At 36.4% G+C, this 24,109-nt stretch overlaps 1 protein-coding gene across 30 annotated transcripts in view; it reads right to left on the bottom strand.

Moving 5' to 3' along the window:
* ANK2 (ankyrin 2) overlaps positions 1–24,109 on the bottom strand; it is a 467,799-nt gene that overhangs the window by 212,129 nt on the left and 231,561 nt on the right. For 13 of the 30 annotated variants that reach the window (XM_044384264.3, XM_044384271.3, XM_057310018.1 and 10 more), the window contains exon 1: positions 6,748–7,135. The exons of 7 other annotated variants lie outside the window; for them this stretch is intronic. In XM_044384264.3, coding sequence (XP_044240199.1) covers positions 6,748–6,882 — 135 coding nt within the window. In that variant the 5' untranslated portion in view covers positions 6,883–7,135. Of the gene's footprint in view, positions 1–6,747; positions 7,474–24,109 lie in introns of those variants that run through there. 10 more of the 30 variants (XM_057310013.1, XM_057310015.1, XM_057310023.1 and 7 more) reach the window with 2 other exon arrangements.

The raw sequence follows: 24,109 nt of genomic DNA, 5'->3' as shown, positions 1-24,109 counted from the left end.
AAATGTGATCTAATATGCCCCAAATTTCAAGGAGAACTTTCAAATGAAAATGAAGAAATCAGTAAACCAGTAGATATTTCTTGTGCCATAATAAATTTGAAGTTGAAGTTTTACCCACTAAAAGGGCATTAAATCTAATGCAGCAATTGAAAGTGAGTAAGAAGTATGGCAGATGTCTGTGTGGGAAGGAAACAAAATATGGTTGAAAAGACAGCTCTCTCCCCAGTGTATTCTCAGCCCCATCATATGTGTGACCTTGAAGAGGCCACTAGATGTACAGCGGAACTACTCTTATTAAATATAGCAGAAGAAAGACTATTAAATATATAGCATAAGAAAGACTATTAAAAGTTATTACATGGTTCAATGAAGGAATTATGTTTGGTTTAGATGAACCTCATTTTAAGAAAAATATAATAGAAATATTATATTAGATATTGACTGTAATGATTCCTCTTATCACAATGTAATCTTTCAATGAATTTCAAACTTGCATTTTATGTATGACTTGATACAAAGAATGCACAATAATTCAGGAAAACATATTTTTATATGGTAAATATGTTTCATACAATTAATATTTCACAGCAGTATTGTGTATGCATTTGCAGTAAAGGTACATTCCTTTTTTGAACAGAAGGTTATAATTAAAACTTCTTAGTCACCAAGTTCTTTAAATGTTTTTAGAGATGTCTTTTGTGCTTCTATCACTTTTCAATTTTCACAGCCTCTGCTTTCATCTGGGGGCTTGTCACCTACAGCTAGAAAATGCCCACAACTAGATTGGCTAACTTGGGTGATTTCCTAGTCATTAATTTATTCATATTTTCCACAAATATTTATTAAGCATCTATTAGGTGTCAGGTACTCTTTTTTAAGGCGCTGCAAAAAGAGTGGAGCTTCTAATACGCAAACCACTATCTAATTGCTTCTTCTAAAGCAGATTTTGATCAGTGCTCTTTCCCTAGAATAGAATTCAAATTCTAAAGCTTGGCTTATGGAGCTCTTGATAATTTGATCCCAAGATGAGTCTCCAAATTTCATGAGTTCCACACACATCCAATAGAAACTAGGTGTGTCCAAGCTGTGGGGGTTTACACACTGCTTCTCTGCCATTCCAGTGTTACTGTTGACTGCAACGCTGAGTTTGTGATCTGCCCATAATGCTTCAAGATTTGACTTTTCTGTAATCCCCTAATTGAGTTGTCATCCTTAGGTATTCCAGAACACCCTGTGCTTTCTCATCACACCACAGCAATATGGGGACTCCTGTTTTGTCCATCTTAGATTACATTTCTTAAACCAAGATTGTGTGTCTTATTTATCTTGGTAGACCAAGTGCCTGGCATTTAGTGGAAGCTCAACACATACTTACTGAGTATACTTTGTTTTCTTTCCTTTTTTAAAAGATTTTATTTATTTATTTACTTGACGGGGGGGGGGGGGGGGGGAGCAGCCGAGGGAGAGGGAGAGCAGTGAGCCCAATGAGGGCTGATCCCAGGTCCCTGGGATCATGACCTGAGCTGAAGGCAGATGCTTACCCAACTAAGCCACCCAGGTGCCCCTGAGTATACTTTCTTCTCAGTAGGAACCAAGATTGTACTCTGCTTCCAAGATCTACTACAGACTCCAACTTCTCCATTAGCAGAAGGTACAGCTTAGGCACCAACCAATCACAGTGGATGCTGGCTCTAGCCCTAGAGGAAAGTGCTCCTGGAGGCCCCTTGCTGGTCCAGGCACTATTCTGTTGTTCGCTCATTCAGGGGATGAAGTGGACTGGGGAATCCTGGAAATAAGTTCCAGGTAGCCTCAGTAGAAGACACAGTTTGGTGGGCTCATAGAAGCAACGGTTTCATTAGCCTTTACGGAAGCTTTTCAAGGTGTAAACAATTGGTACAGCTGTTCCTCTCCATATTGGCTGAATATCAGCACTGTCCCTGAGGCATTTCCCACGCACTGGCCTGCACTGGTTCTCCCCTTCTTCAGCATCTTATAGGCACTCATTTCACCACTCACATTGTCACATAATTGCCTATTGGCCTTTAGAGTTAATTGATTACATGTGGATAAGTTCTATTTCTAAAACTAGACTGCGAAGTGCCTAGAGGATAGAGCCATGTCTTATCTTCTTTCAACATTAATCTTTAAATAAATCATCCAAAAATTACATAACCATGCTCTATATCATTTCATGTTTCTTTGAAATGCTTTGTCAGAATAGATTTCATTATATTCTTGGCTCTTTTTAGAGTTAATATCAAAACTCTATGAAGAAATCTTCCTTATAGCAATTATAAAACAGCTAATAAAAATAATACCCAAAGAAAATGAAAACACTAATTCAAAAAGTTATAGGTACTCATATGTTTATCACAGCATTATTTACAATAGTCACTATATGAAAACAACCCAAGTGTCCACTGGTAGATGAATGGATAAAGGAGATGTAATATGTGTGTGTGTGTGTCTGTATAAATATATATATATATGTGTGTGTGATATATATAATATATAATAATGGGATATTATACACACACACACACACACACACACACACACACACACACACGAAATATTACACAGCCATAAAAAAGGATGAGACCTTGCCATCCATGACAACATGGATGGACTCGAGGGTATTATGCTAAGTGAATTAAGTCAGATTGAGAAAGACAAATGCCATATGATTTCACTTACATGTGGAATCTAAAAAACAGAACAAAAGACTAAATGAAAAACAGAATCAGAATTATAAATACAGAGAACAAACTGATGTTTGCCAGATGGGAGGGGGGTGGGGAGATGAGCAAAATGTGTGAAGGAGAGTAAAAGATACAGGTTTCCAGTTATGAAATGAATAAGTAATGAGAATAAAAGGTACAACATAAGGAATATAGTCAATGGTACTGTAATAGCTTTGTATGGTGATCGTATGTATCCTTGTGGAGAGCATAGCATGACACAGAGTTGAATCGCTATGTTGTACTCATGAAACTAACATAACATGGTGTGTCAATTATATTCAATTTTACAAAAATTTTTAAATTGAAAACCAAAACAACCTAACTGTGATAATAACAGATTTTCAAGTCCTATCAGGTCTAATGTAAGAGGCAACCACATTTCAGAAGAAAACCCTACCATATGCTCAGGAGCCTAACATCTTCATTAGGAAGCCAGATGGTTTCTCAGTGGATTTGGAATAAGGTCTCTGGAGGTAGAATTCTCTCATCCCTAGAGTTTGAGTAAGAGGAGGGATGCTCGCAGGCATTCGGAATACTCACAACAAATGAACTGGAATCCTGGCCAGCCCATACCTGCAGTTGGGGGTAGGAATCTGCCCAGGTATGTTGCCTACTCTTTTATCTCCATGCAAATATCTCCCTGCTACTAGAGTCCTCACTGCACTAGAAAAGTGAAAACCAGAAACTGTAACTACAGTCTGAAATGTATTTCCAAATTGCTTTTCAAATAATTAGAATATTTTACAGCATCTCAGGAATGTCTATCAGTCTCAACATAATCGTCTAAAACTTAATATTATTATATTTTATATCTTTGTTAACAGAATGGTAACTTACAATTATTTTAATTTGTATCTTTACAAATGAGAAAAAATAATAACTAAATTCATATTTAGTAACTGAAAAGTTAGCAATTGTATAATAATAGAAAAATTTAGTAATTGTGCAAATACAGCCAGACCGATTTGTTTACCTATTGTCCATGGCTGCTTTCGCTCTACACTGGCCCAGAGAAGTCGCTGCCACAGAGGCCAGGTGGCCTGCAACGTCTATAATGTTCACTCTCTATAATTCTTTACAGAAGAAGTTAGCTGACCTCTGCTCTGGAATTTAATCTTCAATTTTTATATACATTAGGAAAATAACATATTATTTGTCCAGTTATAGAATTTAAAAAATTTGTGGCATATTAGCTGTTCATCTTTTTCACTGTAACTTTAAAAAGTTGTCATAATGCCAAAATAATATTTAGTTTTCTATTTTTTTTTGGTATAATTTCCTGTGTTTGCTATGTAATATATCTGGAAATTATTCTGGTCTGGTTTTATCTTTTTTTATTAAAAAAAGCATAAGCTTATAATTGGAATTGCAAATATGGACATACAATAACACTGTTCAAGGAGAAGCTATTTCGGTTCCTTACTTTCAACACAATTCCTGATAACTGATTTATCCCTTATTGCTATACTTATCTACACAAATAAATGAGCTTAGAATATTCAAAGTTCTAAGTAAAACTTATAGAAAAGAATGAAGTATTGATTTACATAAAACCCAGCAGTTTTAGTATCTCAAATTTATATTTCTTTCCATAAGTTTTGTTCTGATTATGAAAAAAATGGAAAATTTATTTATTTGAAATATTTGGCCTAATGACACCATAAATTATCTAAAACATTTCTAAGTTTATTTCTATGAAAAAGATGCCAAGTACTTCTGTTTCTGTCTTCCTTGACCAAAAAGGAATATTATAAAAATATAAGTTAATAAGTTCTAAAACTCTTAACAACTGTATAACATTAATTGTGACAAGCATGAATGATGGAAAATGACTAAGGAATATATTTATCTAGATGACTAGGGAGTGAGTGACTTCAGTCTTATAGTACCCATTCAACAGTAAAGAAAGATGATAAGAGTTCTTAAGTTTGAAAAACTTCAGCTAGACAGAACCACGTATTTAGCTTAAGTCATCCTTGGTATTAAGAATTATTATTATTATTATTATTATTATTATTATTATTATTATTACTACGGCCCCACAAAGTGGAGAAATTCTGAGTAGAATATCACTTGGGAAGAAAGACAACAGGTGCATTTCCACCTCTACCATAACTTTCCAACTCACAGCAATCATTATATGCTTCCATCTATAATCATTGACAGAAGAGTTTATTCAATAATCAGCAGACTATAAATATGTTATTTAATTCAGAGAAATCAGATTGTGATTTATTTTTTAAATCAACTCACATTTTTCAGGACCAGTATCTATATTAATAGAAATAGAAGGATTTTAATGAGAGAATGATATTGCTGGTGATTAGTTCTTCGAAAACATGTTTAATTGTTTTCTGAACTCTGAAGTTTTGTGTGAATTTCCCACTCCAGTCCTTGGACCTCAAAAGCACTTGCTCTTGTTTACCTATATTTAATTTTTAAAGCACCTTTATTTTCATGCATTGCATTTTTCTTAATGACGTTTAAAAGGTGAAAAAGACGGGATACACTTATGTAACTTAAAAATAGGGAAGGAATTATTAACTAACATTTGAAAGAATGGCTAAAATTCTAAATTAATAAAAAAAAAAATATTCATAGAAACCACCGGCAGTTGCTTCTGAGGGAATACATTTACACATTGCAACTAAGCAAGCATGTCGAGTTGCTAAAAGGTTACCAAAAAAGTTTACTTTTGCCACCTCAGTTCAGAAATTGCACTAGAAGCGGCCGCTTAGAAATCTGGAGTGACTCTCCTGGTGGATGTGGGTAATGTAACCCATAAGCCAGAAGGAGAAATCTCAGCTGCATGGTTGTTAAGGCAGGGGTTCTCCTCTCCCCCGGCGGGACTGCCCGCCTCCCCACCTTTCTGTTTCTTCTCCTGCCTGGGGTGACTTCCATTCCCTTCCCGGAAGCACCGTCCTCTTTTTCACTACAGTGCTGACAGACTTTCTTTTCACTCCTGCTAACCGCAAACACTGGCTCTGCATGGTGTCTTTATTGATAAGTTCTTAGTTTCTGTTTCAGTTTCACTGGGGTCTGACAGCATTTCAACGCTAGGAAATTACAAGATTCATCCAGATCAGAGTAACAGCCAAAGAGCACCTCAGACTCCTCACCTCCTTGTTCTTCTCACCCCTGGAAATATCAGGTGCCACGTCCTGAATATGACTACAACCGCTCTGTTCCTTTTACTCAGAAATCCTACATATCTTGGTCTCATGGTTTCACTGCAAAATAAATAACTTGCAGTAAGGTCAAATTCCTGGGCCTGACAGATCAAAGATAAACTTTATTCTCCAGCAAATTTGAAAATCAAAATATTTCAGGAAGAGATTGTTGGCCCTCCCTGCCAAAAATCACAATAGGCCTTTGTAACCATTTTAAGGAACATATCATGACTATGAATTATTACACTCTGAAAGTCAACTTAAACATTTGATTGCTCAACTCTTAAACCTCTGTACAAAATATGAGTATCATAATTAGAATGGTATTTAAAGGCCTTTTCACTGAAGTTAGTCAAATATTGGAAGTAAAATGCCTTTACAGGCTGCAACTGGGATTCCAAGTTAGCATATGCTTAAAAAATGCCCTGTGACCTAATGGAAAATGAACTATACATGAATATATAAATAGGCCAAAGAATGTGACAGGCTGGATGGAAGTGAATCTCTTCAATATTGCTCTCTAAGTCACTCTATAATAAAATATATGTTCAGCTTTGCACACAATTTCAAATTAAACAAGCAGCATCACCGCTTATTTCCAAATGTCAGTTCCTAGCTAAAGCCAAACTCAGGAGACACAAACATGTGACGCTGCGTGGCACGAAGAGGACGCAACAGTGGGCCACCGAACCGGAGGCAGTTGGGTAGTCTGATCACATTGGTTTTATTCTGTCGACTTCCTTCCAGGAAGTTTGGAGGTTGACCAATGAGGTCCACTGTTGATCCTTATGCCACCATCCTCCCCTCCTTCTCGTTTGTGGCTTGGAACTTACCCACGCCCCAAGTTCGCTGGTGTCCTCACTGCTACAGCCATAGTAGTCTGGGGTTTTATCCAATTCCTGCATGTGTCCTTGTGCTCTTACGCTCTTATCCGCATGACAGGACGGGCAGAGAGCTGCATTACCCATCTCAGTGCTACAGTTCCTGCTGTCACTAGGCCTGTGCTTGCCCTCTGTGCTCTGTCCAGGGCTCCCAGGGGGACACTACCGTGGACAATTCATCCAGACGATCCTTGGCTCCTCTGCTTAATTCCCCTGCACGCCCCTCACCAGTTCTCCCCATCTGCTGGCTGGCTTGCTGGTGTCAGAGAGAACTCAAAACCCCAGCAACTGCAGGCTGCATTCAGTGACCATTTCCAATTCAGGCTCTGCCAGTCTATTTTTACACCTACCAGGCCAGCTATGCATGTCAATGGAGTAAGGGGGGGTGAGCTGAGACGGAGCAGGGGAGGGGGCGGTGTTTTGTTTTTCACCCTGTGAGCAGCCTGCTGTACACATGGACTGAAGTGCCTGCTGTGTAAAATTCTACATTGAGAATTTTTGCATTACTCAGTAAATGCCTTCGAGTCCTTTGATTTTTTCCCCCTCTGTCCTTCTAGTCACACCGAACACCACATCTGTTAATGATCTCACTTTACCAGCGTAGTAGGTAGAAATTATTCTTGAAATTGTTTAAACCAAGAGGCATCCCCTCAGCTGACGTACATTATCTTCTTCATGATCATTTACAGAACACAACTGGCCCTCCTTTCAGCATTTAAAATTCATCAGAAACACATCTATCAAAATGGCTCATTTTACAATGGTATAGATGTTTTGAATTTTATAAAGTATCTACAGTTTTCCATTATTTGTGATCATGCCACAGTAGAGCAAACATTTTAATTTAGTTATGTCTTTTTAATTTTTAATCTTTTGAAAATGTTTCCCCCAGCTTTATAAAAAATAATTGAGAACGGCTTTCAAAAACATACATACTATCTCTGAAACCATATTACAGATTTTTGAAAGAAGATGTTTCCCACAGAGATGAGCACAGCAAATGCAGAGCAGATTTTTATGAAGCCAATTATGATAAACATCAAGACTTTACTATAGACTATTATTGATTAAACTTTATTCACCCCATTAAGTTTCCTCTAAAACTTTATATATATAGTGTTTTACTATTAGTCCTATCCTTCCTCATTTGATATTTGCTTTCTCTTTTCATGTCTTCTAAATAAATTTTAAACTACTCAATGGAAGGATAAAGATTTACATTTTGCATCACCTATCCAAGTTATATATTAAATATTAAATGTTAAAGAAATCTACCAAATTGAAAGCAATCATTTGGGGAAAACAGAAACTGGAAGATTAGAAATTAACCACATTACATTTGATAGAATAAAACTCACCTTTCTGATTTGTCATTTTTTTAAACTAAAAATGCCGGTCATTATGATTATTTATTTAAATTAAAAACAGCATTCCTGAAATAGCCTATCACTCTATATTGCTGTCCCAAACCCCTAACAAAACAAAACAAAAACAAAAACAAAAAAACAAACACCCTTTAACAAACTCAAATCCAAGAATGGCATCTTTGGATTGTTGGTTCTTATAGTCCCATGCTGGGACTTTTTTTTTTTTTAACCAATCCTGTTTGAATAGCTCTTTATCCCAGAATTTAAGAACCTAGAGTATGTTACTTACTGTAAAGATCTTACCCTTACATTCCAACTTCTGAGAGTCACTAATAGTATTCAGTGAAATTATTTTTATCTTCCAGCTCTAAGTGATGACATATTTTAAAACTTTTTTTTTAATTTATTGACTGAACCAATAACATTATGATAAAAATGGGGGGGCATAATTTCTCCATTCATGTGAAAGACAAGCGTAATCTAAACATTTTAAATGTTAAAGTTTTAATGAGGATTAAGGAGGGCACTTGTTGTGATGAGCCCGGGTGATGTATGGAAGTGTTGAATCGCTATATTGTACAGCTGAAACTAATATTACCCTTTCTGTTAACTAACTGGAATTTAAATAAAAACTTAATAAAAAAAAACCCTAGGGAAAAATGTTAAAGGTTTAGGTAAAAATATTCATAAAGATGAAATTTTAATATCAGTAACAAGATCAGACTGGTAGCTGAGATGTACCAAGCAAAACCTTTTGTGTTGCTCAAATTATTTTTATATAGACTAAACTAATGATTGATCATAACATGGTAACTCCTCATCAAACGTTACACGTACTTGAACAATGTAGAAATTAAGTAAGCACTGGTGTATAATAACGTGTTTACAAACACTTCCAAAAAGATGTTTTAAAATGTCCTGTCCTCTTCTCTAAGGTTCTTAGAGCCTTACAGTGCCTTACAAAGTTTAATAACAGGTGCTTCTTCTTGAATTTTTATGAACTATTTTATTCAGAATACAAGCCAAGATTTTACCAGCTGTTAAAAGAGGTACACTTCTTTTCTCTCTTTTGGAATCAGTTGACTATTTTTAAAACATAAAAATTTAATATTCAACAATCTTTTAATATAGAATCAGGCAACTTAAAACCTGGAAGCAAATTCTAAAATTTCTCTCTGGCCTCATTCCTTCATTCTAGAGTTGAGATCTGAATCCCTGTACATAGCACGTGTAAAAGGAATATTTAACCACTCTAGCTTAGGGAAAGATGTCCCTAGGTGCTCAATAAATAATTTTGCCATGCTTCAACAGCATGAATTGTTTTCTGGAATCTTTCTGTCTCATTAATACATTACCCATTCTACCGCTATGCCTTCGATTTTCTTCTCCTTCAGCCAAGCAGCCAAGCATCCCTTTCTCCACTAGTCCCTGTTCATTTTCTCTTTCAAAGCTCATTTTAAAATTCACTTTCCCCTAAAAGTCTTAATTAGACCTAACTTTGTCCCTAACTTGTTCTATCTTTTTGAATAAAGTGGGGACCACTATCAGCTATTTGCTCTTTTTACAGAATATGGCTTGTCTCTCACTGACCTTCTCATAGATCTAAAATACACACAGTAGTTTAAATGTTTGTTAAGTAAATGAATAAAAGGCAGCCACAGATAGGAGCACAATTGATAATATCAATATTTAACTGCACTACACTGACCTTTTTACACATTAACAGTAACATTTAATAATTTTAAACATTTTTACTCATGACAAATCTTTAATTTCATTTTCATTTCCAAATGTACAATAAACACTCTTACTAGTCTTTGAAAAAATATTAACATTGTTTGGAGTTTATTTTCCTAGAAAAGAATTTGTAGTGCTTTGTTTAAAAAGAAAAAAAATGTTTATAAAGTACACTGAGAACATAAATCAAAAAAGAAACCTATTGACAACCTCTACAAGATTACTCTTTCTAAACAACTAGCAATTAGTTTTCTACCCTTCTCTTTCCTTCATCCCAGGGAAATCTTCCCATTCTTTCCCTAATAGAAAAATGTCCTACTTACTGAATATAATGTAATAATACCCATGCTCTTTATCATCAGGGCTGCCCAAAATATGCTTCACAGCACTATCAAAATCTCACTACTAAAGTTTAGTGCCTAAACAAGTATGGGCAAAGGAAAGGCAAAATATACACTGCTTGTACTCCTTTGATTGCTGAAGTTTCCTATTTTCTGGCCAAACAGATTTAAATTATCAACCTGGAAGATATCATAGCTGTGAAAACAGAACTTTCAATGAACAGCTTCATATGTGATCACTCCAGACTTTGCCAATGCTGCTTTTTCCGTGTAATCAAAGAAAGGGTGAGAGGAGTTTGCAAAAGAGGGCATTACTTCAGAGGTTAAAATATTGCTAGTCCTAGGGGCACCTGGGTGATTTAATCAGTTGAGAGTCCAAGAAACTCTTGGTTTTGGCTCAGGTCATGATCTTATGGATCATGATCTCAGGGGTCGTGACATCTAGCCCCCGCATCAGGCTCTGCGTTCAGTGGGGAATCTGCCTGAAGGTTCTCTCCCTTAGCCCCATCCCCCACTCGCATGCACACCCTCTCTCTTAAATAAATAAATAAATAAATCTTTAGAACAAATATTGCTAGTTCTATTTCCTAATGGTTAACTAAGAGTGGCTGCCAGGCCGACTTGTCACGAAGGCTTGGGTGATGTGACGACCTAGATACCTAACATTTTGCCAACTAGAAGGCAAGGTTAGCAAATACTGTGTAGTACTCATGCCTTAATAATGCACCCGTAGACTGTTAGGATCTCTGTGGACATCTGACAAGGGATATGCTTTCTGCCGGGGCAGAACAATGTCACCACTGTTTCTCAAAAATGCTTCAAAGTCATTAGGGCAAATTACTCAGAAAGCAAATATTTGCATGTTTGGCCACACTTAGAGCAGGATACTTGAATTTGGTGCATGATTTAGAATGTGAAATTCAAAGCCCTCGTGATGTGACAGCATTTGCAATATCCGTTTTAAATTTCCAGGCACTTTTACTGTTATCATTTCATCTGTATTGCTGTGGTTCAAATTCATCAAAAGAGAAAAGCGATTAAAGACTGAGAACAAAGGCCAGCTTCTCATCTGTAATCTTCTGAAAGTAGCTGCTAAAGTCCCTACGACAGCAAAGCTGAAAACCACCCATTGCAGTTTTAAATTTCACCTTTTAAATAAGAAGCAATGATTATAGAATCAGCAGAAAACTAACACCTTAGAAATAACTGCATCAGTTCTCTAATTTAACCTAAAGAGTTAGATCACAGCTCCTGCCGAGGAATGAAAAGACCTCTTAGCTAGGAATAACTCATCCCAGATTTTGGTTCTACCACTTATTTACCTGCATGGATTTGTGCAACCTTTATCAAATCTGGGCTTTAGATTTTCTCTTTTTAAAATAAGGGGGTCAGACTACACAATTGCTAGGTCCCTTCCAGCTCTGAAGTTCTTTACTTCCACGCAACAGCACTTGTTTACATTTGAACATACACCTAAGAGTTGATAGTTGAAGCTGACCATCTATTTAGTTAGCTAGCATGAGGGGAAAAAAAAAAAAAACAGGAAAGAACAACTCAGTATCTACAAGCAGACTGCGCTCAGTGCCATTTCCATGGGACACTCACAAGGAATGATGAAAGGACAATTGTGTGAAATATGACAAACTCTGTCGGTATCTAGGAGCTCTTTCCCAAGGTGAGGACCCTTTTGCTTTTGCTCCACCTTTCCTGAATATTAGCCCCACTGAAAAACTAGAAACATTTTGTAAAGCTCACCCTGCCAGTTTTCTGAGTCTCACAATCGTAAAACAACTTTCACCTGGAAGCGGTCTCGGTCTCCAAACACAATGCTGTAGGACAGCTTTATAGGATTTTGTAGGACAAGTTTTTGCAAATCAATGGCATAAAATAGTAGAATTTTATTCACTCTCATAGATTTCAATTAATTTGTTCTTAAAGGGCAAGTACTGTCATATTAAAAATATTGAAGAACATATTTTGCCTGGGGTCTTTAAAGAAGCAAATCTGAAAGAACGTTTCACTCAGAATTATGGAATTTAATTTTTTTCCTCTCTTGCAAGTTGTAAGGGGTTATTCAAGGATATATATCACACAAATGAAAAAAGCGAAGTCCAATCTCTTAATCTAAACTATCATTGCAGCATAAACTGTCCTAATAAGATAGTGTTTCCACTTTGTATTTGGCAGATAATCACTAATATGTAAGATACGTGTTGCCTTTGCTGAATTTAGAAAACTGTTTAGATTATAATCCCCCTCCCCTTACATTCCCCCATCACCAGCTTTTTCCTTTTTTTTTTTTTAAACCATGCTAGCCATAATTCAAAACTGATTGGGTCAAATATATTTATCTAATTAAACTAATATTTCATTACTCCTATTGTGTGCAGAATTCTCCATGTCCAATCACGGGAAACCAGGGACAAATTCTTCTAACTTTGGGAATCACTGACCTGTGGAAAAAAAAACTGGAACATTCTGTGCAACAACAGAGACAGCTCATTATTTTCTCCTGTGTTTGGACACATTCAATATAATTCCTTTAGCTAAAAGTTGAACATGTAACGATTTTCACTCGTTGGATCTGTTATATAACTGATCAATCAGGAAAACTGTTGCATAATTTATAGATCTACAACAGATTCTCTATATTAACACGTGGCGTAACTTTTCTAATTGAGGTCAGTATAACGGAGTTTTACTGTGTATGCTGTCCACAGATTAATCAAAATGGATATCGCCAAGCTATTTATGTGCCCACAAACATCAATTACCCAATTTAATTTTACATTCCTCCCAGCTATTATTTTCATTCCAGATTGCTGCCTCTTGACTCCTAGTATATAAAGGAGGACATTCTCTAATAAACAGTGCTAACAGCTTGGGAAGTTTCCTAAAGGCTGCCCCACACAAAGCCCGGCACAAAGTGGGCACTCCATAAATGTCGGGGGCTGGCATTAAAGACACTATGCGGCAAGAAGTGGAGGGTGTCCAAAGCAAGCCTAGAGGGCCATGTGACTCGCTCAACGTGGTTCTATTGCACTGCATTTTGAAACACGAACATGAAGAAAACAATTTAGCCATTGTGTACTCCTACTTTTTCTGAAAAAAAAAAAAATTTGTACCCACGTAACACTCATAAAATGGTTAACTACCACAGCAGGGGCTCCCCAAAAGCTTTATTTGTAGAAAAAGTCAAGGATGAAAATAAGCAGGGAGGGGGCTCCACTGAAATCTGACTTTAATAGTAACTTTCTGAAACCTAAGTCAGTATTTTAGTTTGCTAATGTTTCTTGTACGTTTCCATCTGTCAATGAGGGAGAGCAGATAGAGGTAACCTGGAAAAGATTCTGTTAAGGGGATTTTAAGATGAACGAATGGTGCACAGCACAACTGTTGATCACTTCATGGGGCAAAGTCAGAGCCCAAAGGAACAACGTGCTTAGAGGACGTCACTCTTCACAACAAGCTGACCAGTTATGCTCTGTATGATGCATGCCACAGTTGTCTAGACCTAGCTATCCAAATTGTCTCTCACATGCCATGGTAGTGATCATTAGGACAAGATAAATAGGAGTGCTGACCTAATGAGAATTTATAATCAGCTTCTCCAAGTAATGTCTTAAGTATATAGGAAACTCCACCACTAAGCTCAAATAAATTACCCATGACTGAGATAGGCAAATAAAAACATCTAATCTTTCCATACTTCTCAAGTCTCATTTCACTTAGTATATGGACAGTTTCCCTTTGATGGTTTGCAGGCATTAAGTTTCATACATTTATAGTCGTCGTTTGTACATTCATCCTAGAGGTTCTGGAAAAATAGCAACTTTTCAAAAACTTTTTGGGTTATGCCATACAATACAAAGGCTTAAATGTTTCGATACATTTGTCATTACTGAAAAAATTTCTTCAATTTAAAACAGAGCCCAGTTCAATGTAATCATATACTCAACTTTTAATCTATTGGTCTCAAAGTATTTTAAAATAATAACTTCCCAACAAAATAAATGCACATGTACACATGCACACACACACACACACACACACACATGCATGCACACCATTTGAAATGAAACAGGAGACATAGACATTTAATATACACAGCTAGGCTGGGGTGCCTAGGTGGCTCAGTCCATTAAGCAGTGGTTCTTGGTTTCGGCTGAGGTCATGATCCCAGGGTCGTGGGATCGAGCCCCATGTCAGGCTCCAGGCTCAGTATGGAGTCTGCTTGAGGTTCTTTCCCACCCCCTCTCCCTTCATCTCTCACTCCCGCCCCTTCTGTCCCATCCCCCCATGCACACACCATGCTCGCTCTATCTCAAAGAAATAAATAAAATCTTTTAAAAAATGAATAAACAAAATTAAATACACTGCCAGGCTACAGCCAGGTTTTGATCAATTAAGAACGAATTCAAATTCATACTAAATTTCTAATACTAGTTCAAACTGGAGCAAATACAAGCATTTATCAAAATTACCAATCAAACCTGACTTATTATGAGGATGATAACTGATTTCCTTGTACTACATTAAAACATTAAACCAAGAAGTTTCTGTGATTGTAAAATATGGTATTATTAGGTCTTTTTTAAAAAACATGTGGAGTGCACATTTAATCAAGAACTAAATTAACTATAATTATGGGATGATAGACTAAATTCAATTTATTTCAAACGCTGAGAAAACTTAGGGCACCAAAAAATAAACTGAATTTCATTGTCCAACTGATACTTTGTTTGGGTTCTATTTCAAGATCTCTCTCTAGAGCAAATTTATAATTTATAAATAATTGTTTATAATCCTTTACCTATTATTCATACTGGAATAAATATCCTAATTATATATCATTTGTTCCCCTGGATAATGGCAAATTTTTTGGTAAAGTTCTTAATTATGTCCTACTTTTTTTTTTTTTTGGAAGACAGAATAATTTTACAGTCAATCAAAAACCCTGAGAACACAAAAATAAAAATGTTATAAAATCAATATCATTAACTCAATTCTTCTAAAATTGTGTCATTGTGGTCTTATGTCCTCTGAATGACAATGTTATTTGCCATAAGGAATGAATGAATTCCTGGCCAAGCACTGCCAGCTGCCATATTTAACTTTAGTGTTCCTATCTGTATAATAAATAATGAGCTACAGTAAATAGACTCTTATGCTAATGTTTGTATGTGTTAAATCTTTAGAGTCGAAAGTTTATAAATCATGCTATGAGGTCAGCATATGATTTATCTTCTCTGCAGGAAGATAAGAAAAATAAAGGAAAGGGGCACCTGGGTGGCACAGCGGTTAAGTGTCTGCCTTTGGCTCAGGGCGTGATCCTGACGTTATGGGATCGAGCCCCACATCAGGCTCCTCTGCTATGAGCCTGCTTCTTCCTCTCCCACTCCCCCTGCTTGTGTTCCCTCTCTCGCTGGCTGTCTCTATCTCTGTTGAATAAATAAATAAAATCTTTAAAAAAAAAAAAAGAGAAAGGAAGAAGGGAGGAGGGAAGAAAAGATTATAAATATGATAAGAAAATGCAGATTTATCTCTAAAACTTAAGAAGGGCTTTTTTTTAAGAGCAGTTATTAAAAATATTTTTAATAAATATGTTTTTCCTTTTCACTAGTTCTTTAGAGCTAGTATTTCAATATTCTCAGGGCTTTCTTAGGTCAATAAAGAATCTCTTCTCTAAAGCAGTGTTCTCAAACCTGCTCCTGGCCCCGTCTTCTCTGGCTCAACTGACCAGCTCCCCTATACCCTTTGCTGCTCAAGCTGGAAATGTTGATGTTTTTGACAGTCCCTTTCCTATACATCTAGGCCTACAGAATCTGCTTTTTTCCCACCCCTTAGCCATTATTTTAGGCCATGAATTTATCATTTCCTGACTGAATTACTGTAACTATCTCCTAAATAGTTTTTTACTGGAATTATGGAATATTGCTCTATCCCAATCCATTCCCCACACAATAACCAGAGTGAGCTTCCCAGAGTGCACATCTATTCAGGACACTTCTTATAATCTCCATGATAAAAGGCAAAACCTTTAATGTGCTATATAGATCTGTATATGATCTGGTCCTCCTCCCCATCTCATTTTTGCCTTTTCTTTTATATTTTCTTCTGGACTTTTATAAACAACTAGTCCTCCATCTGGATCACCTCCCTCTCTCCCTCTATATTTACAAGGCTTCTCTTGGAGCCCTTCCTGGCCAAAAAGATTAAGGGCCAGTTGGAAACATAGAGTAATCACAGTGATTGCTACCCTGTACTGTAATGATCTTTTTACATGCTTGTCTTCTTCACTGACTATGAGCTCATGGTGGACAAACATTATATTTTATTTGTCTGTTTGTTCCTAGTACTTCTGACAGTGCCTCTAATATAGCAGACACTCATAATTGATTACTGAGTAAACAATAAAAAATCTTTCTTGACACTTTCAAAATGATTGTTTTTCACAAACATTTATTTCATTCATCCCATAAATATTTACTCAGCACTCTATGCCAAGCCAGAACACATCATTTAAATAAAAAGAGGCAAATGGGCAGTATTTCTGATGTACACATAAATTCTTCAATAAATCTCTGGAACGGCAATCTGCAGCAATCTATTCAATTACCAGTAAATGCTCCTTTGTTTGTTCATATTACTATTCTGTCAGCTCTTCTTAGATTATGTTTTCAGATGTTTGATTTTGTCATGAAGGGGACTAGGCACTGAACCTACTCATAACCATATTATTGCAAATGGCCACAAGAGCAATAGTGGCCACAAACCAAAAGATGGTTTATTAATAAGGATAAGACTATTGGTCACAATAGTGGGTATTGTGGATATTTCAGCCATGCCTAAAACCTATGGAGAGTAATCACTGCTAAGACCAGTGAAATGTCCCAATTGTTCTCTAGAGGTACAAACAGATTTCTCTTACAATGACTGTCTATGTGAGCGCACACACACACACACACACACACACACACACACCTCTGCTACTCTGTGCCTTGGCCATCATGGGCCTCTAAGATATTATGTGCGGGGGAGGAAACCTCTTTTCATTCCATTCTTTCCATCTGCAGAGCTGCTCTGTGTCCTTTCACGACTGGCTCCCATTTTTATTGATGATGATAGGTCATCCATAGATCTCTGCCCTTACTGTCACATCTAATCCTCTCCACTGACCTCACTTCCTTTTGACCATGACTTTCTCTGACATTGCTTCTTATCTATGATGTTCAATTCTTCTTCCTTCTCGCCACTGTTTTTCTTTATTTCTTCATATATACTTTTACTTCTTACATGTTTTACTTTCAATGCAAATACTAACCTTTTGTAGACAACAACCAATAATATAGCAAATTCATAAATACAGAAGTACCTCACAGTTATCAGCCCCTGGCAAGTAGTCATAGAAAAGACATGCATTTCCTGCTTTTCTTCATGATAAACAACCAATTAACGTGCTCAGATGGAACTCTCCAGTCTTCGCCACTATTAGACATCAGTAATACATCAGTAATATGTTAACTGCAGCAAAGGTGCATCTTGAAGGAAGAAGCACCATAAAAATTCAAAGTCTTGCCTTCTTTTTCTGGGACATTCCAGTGTTTCAAATTAGAATTTCCAAGTTCTAAATCCCTATGGCAATAGCATTTATTTCTGACTTCACATTTTGATAACTCATTAGACTATATGGCAAAGTTCTAATCAAATTTTGTCACATTTTACTAAACACATAGGTCATGTTATATTTGATCAAGAAGTATGTCATGACAATTTAATTTTATACTAAATTCTTCCTAAAAAAAGAATCATCAATAAGAGTAAATATAGCTTCCATTAACCACTGACATTTTAAAATGTCAATTTTACTGAAATATTTTGTTTCTATTTTGGTACCATTCAATTTTCGCTGCTTTGTTTTATAACCCGATATACCTCAGTTTATTATTATCCCACACTAAGATGAGGGGAGATGGATCTTTCTGTGTTATAAAGGCATCATACAGACCCCTGACCTCATTGTGCAGCAGAGCGGAAATGGCACTTAAAGACCTTTATGTGCTGACTACTATTTTGCGTCTGTAGCCGACAGTACCCCAGTAATCTCCCTTTTCCAGCTCACTATGTATTTATGACCTTGGGTTCTCTCTGTGGCTGGGTGGAAAACTTTCAGGAAATTCTAGAACTACTTCCACCTGCAGTTTGATAAACTAACTTCATATTAACCATTTGAATTTTGGGTCTGTGAGACCTACTTCATCTGCCTCCCACTCTTTTTTTAAATATTTTATTGATTTATTTCAGAGAGAGAAAGCATGAGGAAGAGCCAGAGCACAAGCAGCAGTTAGAGGCAGAGGCAGAAGCAGACTCCCCACCAAGCAGGGAGCCCCATGTGGGACTAGATCCCAGGACCTTGGGATCATGACCTGAGCTGGAGGCGACGCCCAACCAAATGAGTCACCCAGGCGCCCTGTCTCCCGCTCTTATATGAGGTTCCTGTTGAAGACATCTAGGACTTAGACATCTCCTTTGATACTATTTTGATTGTCAGAGATGCAGGTAGCACAGATGGTTTGAGCATTTCATAATTCTAACCATCCTGTCTTCCTATAATCTCATTATTGGAGAACTTGTCACCATGTAAACCACATTATACCTCTTAAGAGGCTCCCCCTATCCTGTTTGTTTTGTTCTTTGAAATGTTAGAAATATTTTTGTGTATCTTAGTGATATGTGATCCCATGCCTGGCATACTCTGCGGGGCCCAATGTCTGCAGCTAGATCTGTTCTAAAGCCAGATCCCAAATGCCCTCATGGGCTGTGTCTGGTGGAGACGGTACCACCATCCCTCAGGTTATACCTGCAAGGTACAAAGTCGCTCTGTGGAAGGATTCTATACTTTAAATTTCAATACTTTTTAACTTTCAAAATTTCTTTTCAATTTCACATACTTATGAAAAGGACCCATCCCTTTGTTAAATCTTATTAAAATGATCATTCCCTGACGTACATTTGAAGTACATACTGGAGTAAAACTGAAACACCGTAACTTCAATATATTGAAAACTCAGAGAACAAAAAAAGAGAGAGAGAGAGATTACTAAAACACATATAGGGGCGCCTGGGTGGCTCAGTCGTTAAGTGTCTGCCTTCGGCCCAGGGCGTGATCCCAGGGTCCTGGGATCGAGCCCTGCATCGGGTTCCCTGCTCCGCTGGGAGCCTGCTTCTTCCTCTCCCACTCCCCCTGCTTGTGTTCCCTCTCTCGCTGGCTGTGTCTCTCTCTGTCAAATAAATAAATAAAATCTTTTAAAAAAACACATATAAAATAAAATTTTGAGAAATATAGATATATATGTATATACATGCATGCGTACATGTACACATACACATCACACCTTAAGAACAGAATTCCAAGCATGGGTTTTCTCAAATAAGAACCTACTTTGAAATGAGCTAATTAGAAAAACAACAACAACAACAACCCTCCAAGGAAGTTGTATTAGAGTCTATGGTCTGATAGTTGTGACATCTCAGAATAGTATTCTATTTTTTTCTTTTATATGGTAGAGACATTTTCCTAGTCAACTTTACTACTCTGTTAGGTCAAATTCTTGACCTATTTACTCCATGGCATTAAATGATAATTGAGCTCAAAGAGGAAAGGGAAGGAAAAAAAGAAAAAGCCTTTGAACCCTTAAAGCTTTTGTCTATACATTTCACTCTTATATCTTGGCCGGATGTGTTTTTATCCCTGAATCATCCATGGAAATCCATGTGGTTTCACACAGAGAGAAACTGCTTCTTTAGTATATGTGGAATCACAAAGATCCCATTTAACTCTACTGTGCTTTGGTGTGCAGGAATGCTAGAAGGTTTTAAACTTAGTTACAATGTACTGCTTGTTGGAACAGAAGTGTGTCTGTGGTGTTCTGTTCTACAGGTTTCTCTCCACTTAAGAGTCTGTAAAATACTCTGACGTGACACAATCACGTGCCTGGTCTTTAAAGTCTAAATGAGCATCACACTTCAATGCCTTGCTTTTTATTCCTTTTGCATTAAAACGATGGACATGCCTTTTAGAGGCTTTCAAATGGGAGAAACCGACACGTATCAGAGGAGATGGAGCAAAAGGAATGGAACCTAGATGTCAGCAATGAAACCTACGTTTAGATAACCTTATACCCGAGTCACTAGCACGTAGACACCTCATCACAGGAGCTTGAGTGGCATTCATCAAAAGAGAGCAGGAAGAGAGCAAGGAAAGTTACTGAGTTTAACCTTGCTTTAGGGCAACTAAACATGTTATTAATATGTACTTAGTTGAACAAGAATCAAGGCTAGGGAGAGAAACAGTGCAAATAGGAGTTAGGAGAGGATGTTGCTGGCCTGATGTAGTAGACTTCACATACTCCAGAGGAATGTTTCAAGTCCTACAAAGATGAGAAAACTTGTACTGAAAATAGTAAAATTAATAGTTCATAAAACTATTAATTAAAGGGTTTTTTTATAGTTTTTAAACATTAGGGTGACTTTTAGATGCAAATGTAGTAAATTAACACTTAAATATTACTTGTACAAAGAAAGATAAAAGATGTTTCTCCAGAAAATTCTTTTGTCCCATCTTTTGTAATGTCTTGAATTTCCTTGCTAATCTATGCAATTGAGAAGAGCTGATCGCAAAAAGTTAAAAGCTCTGGTTATGTGTCATTCTGTAACAAGTGCTTATGCTTGGTACAATCTACAAGATACCCAAATAAATTTCTCTGTCTGTGTTTGATTCAGAAGACTAACCTACGACAAATTTGAGTTTAGGACACAAAAACAGTAATTTGATGTTTATAATCAGTAGGGTATTTACTGTGTCTAAGGCAATGTGACATGATATAGGAAGAAAATCAGTGATCATTATGGGCTCAGCAAGCTGGTCAAATACCATAACACCAAGGCATTAGCCTATTCTAGGCAGGATATTGTTCTCATCTTGTGTATTACAACATTAAAGAACACGGGCTTAGAAAAAGAACCCAAAGTTCCCCCAGGTAAACACATTTCGGTATCACTATATCATATAGTCATTTACAAAGAGAACACCATAGAAGTACTTGTGTGGTCTCCAATCAGTAGTCAAGTACTCTATAGCCCTTAAAATACATGCTCAATTTACAATAGCATTATACACTTGATTATAACTAAGAACTTAGTGTCAAGAGGGAACCAACATTACATCTCTAAATATTTTACCAAGCTAGATTAAGATAGGCAAATGAATTACTAAAGGCAAAGAAAACAGAAGGGAAAATTTTATTGAGTTTGGCCATCCGGTAGCAAAGTTAATTAGAATGAGAAATGAAGTGCACTTTTCGGAGAGACCAGGGAGTGATTCATTAGTTGTGAGGCTATTATCTGTATATGGAGAGCAGCTGCCTGCTCATGAAAATTACTAGAGAATCAAGTATGGTAAATAAAAGAGAAAGTTAATTCTCATGGCCGAAGTGAAAAGGACAACTCGGTCAGACATTATCCCCTCTGCAGCAGAAGCAGCGTATTATACGGGTTCTTGTAAAGATGCATGGTGTGTCTTAGAGACAAAAAAGATGCAAAGAAGTAAGACAACTATCCAAGTAATTCGAACTAAGTGAAATGAAATCTGCCACAGCAGTAGGAAGATGAAAAATGCTAAACAAATGTTAGTTGTCAAAGTAATTTTATATATTACATATTTAATATCACCAGCAAATAAATAAATACACTTCCACCCATCACCAAAAAAACAATCTTTCAAATAATTATTTTACTCAAAAAGAATTCAGGGATAAAATGAAAAATAAGTAAAGCACTGCGTCAGTGTCAACATCATCTATGTCAAGGGTGCAGACATAGGATTCATAAAGACCAACTTCAGATATTTGAAAAAAAAAACAACTATCATGAACAAAATACTGTTCTGAACATTTGGGTTATACCATTCAATATACTATACAGAAGTTCTTTACATGTACCGTTTCCTAAAACAGCAATTTACATAAAACCCTACAGAAATACATTTTAAAAAAACCCAAAATAACCCTGTCTTGCATTTATAATTCCATTGTCTTTAAAATAAATCATTAAAAATATAATAATCTCCTTTTCTGAATGCGTCTGGGAGTTCAAGAGAGAGCGAAAGCTATTCTAAACTATATAAGGTGATTGTGTCTCTTAAATTTTTCCTTCTGTGATGACTTAGACACAATCAGTTAATGTTTATTGAATTCTGTAGTTCAAAACAATTCACAAATAGCACTTTTGATAGTTTGAACTATCAAATAGACTAGATTGCTGACCTTTGTATTAGTTAAAATTTACATGATTTCTTCCAGATTTGTTAAGTGGAATTCTACTAAAAGAAAAAGCTTTTTCTTCTCCCTACTTATTTATTCATTTATTCAATTATTTATTTCTGTTAATAAGAACTCATAGGAATTTATTTTATTCTATGAGTTTTAATGCCTTACTTTCATTATTATTTTGTTGCACAAGTTTCTCTATAGTAGGTCATTGGGAGCTCCTTCAAGTGGGCATGCCCCATCATTTTCTGAGCACTTCCTTACTTGAATCGGTTATTTCCCCATGAAGTTTCTGGTTCCTTCCATTGGAAAATGGTATTTAGAAAAAATCTGAGTGACATATGCTCACTGCTACTAAGGCATCATTGCTGCCAGACCCTCCCAGTGGACAGAGCTAGGAAACATATATATGTAGAGGCACAACACACCTCTATAGACAGTTCCCTTTTATGTATACATACATATATATATATATATATATATATATATTAAAAGCAATGAGTTTATACTGATGTTCTCATGGACATTTTTAATCCTTTGAGTGCTAAGTATATTTCCTTTTCTCCTTCTCCCACATAAAAAAAGTGGGGAAACCTAGCAATATAATAATGAATAATACCACTGTGCATAGTGATTTTAAAAACATTGTTTCATTTTAGTCCTTACAACTACTCTGTGATATACATATTGTTAATTATTAGAGTTAATTATTATTAACCCAGATTGCCCGAATTTGAGGATCAGATCACCAGAATGTGGTAGAGCTGAGCAGTACATTCTGACTGTACATGTCATATTTCTTCCATTATACCAAATCAGAAAGACAACATTTTTATTTTTTGGCCTTTTATAAATAAATTTTCTATATTTAAGTATGACAGACATCATCTTGCCACCATTTCAAATTCACCATATATAAAGTAATGCATTTTTATTTTCCTCCAGGGCTGCACTTGAACTTTTTCTGTTTCTGTCAATGACACCACCATCTTTTAAATATCATTGAAATGTGTAATCTTAAATCATGTTTATTTACCTCTCTTTTTTTTTTTCACTATTCCCAGTTGAGTGCTAATATCCATCCTTTCCCTCCCCACTGACTTTCCTGTGCAACTCTTCTAATCCTACCCTGTTCATCTCTCCTGGATTACTTTACAGGCTCCTGGGTGACCTCCACTTCCTCCCCATAATCTTACATTATCATATGACCTTCCATAGTTTCTTTCTTTTCTTTTTTCTTTTTTGCCTTATTCAGTTCAATTACCTCTTCCTTCCTGTGCAGTCAGCATTATTTCCCACTATCTACCAACTCCGATCCAGCCCTGCCACTCTGCTCATGTCAGGCCAGACTGTTCATCAACTCCTATGTGTGTACTCAGATGTTCCCTCAGGTAAGCCAACCTTAACTATCTTCCCAGGGCCCAGCTTGAAGTCCCCAACCTCTATAAAAATAAAAAGCTGTAACGCCTGATCTATCACTGTCCTCTACTTTGTCCCCCCATTGACGTTAACCTTAAATACCTATTTAGAACAGAAACTGCTT

This window comes from Ursus arctos, unplaced genomic scaffold, assembly GCF_023065955.2.
Source record: "Ursus arctos isolate Adak ecotype North America unplaced genomic scaffold, UrsArc2.0 scaffold_11, whole genome shotgun sequence".
NCBI classification, from domain to species: Eukaryota; Metazoa; Chordata; class Mammalia; order Carnivora; family Ursidae; genus Ursus; species Ursus arctos.
This window is presented reverse-complemented; position numbering and strand designations above follow the sequence as displayed.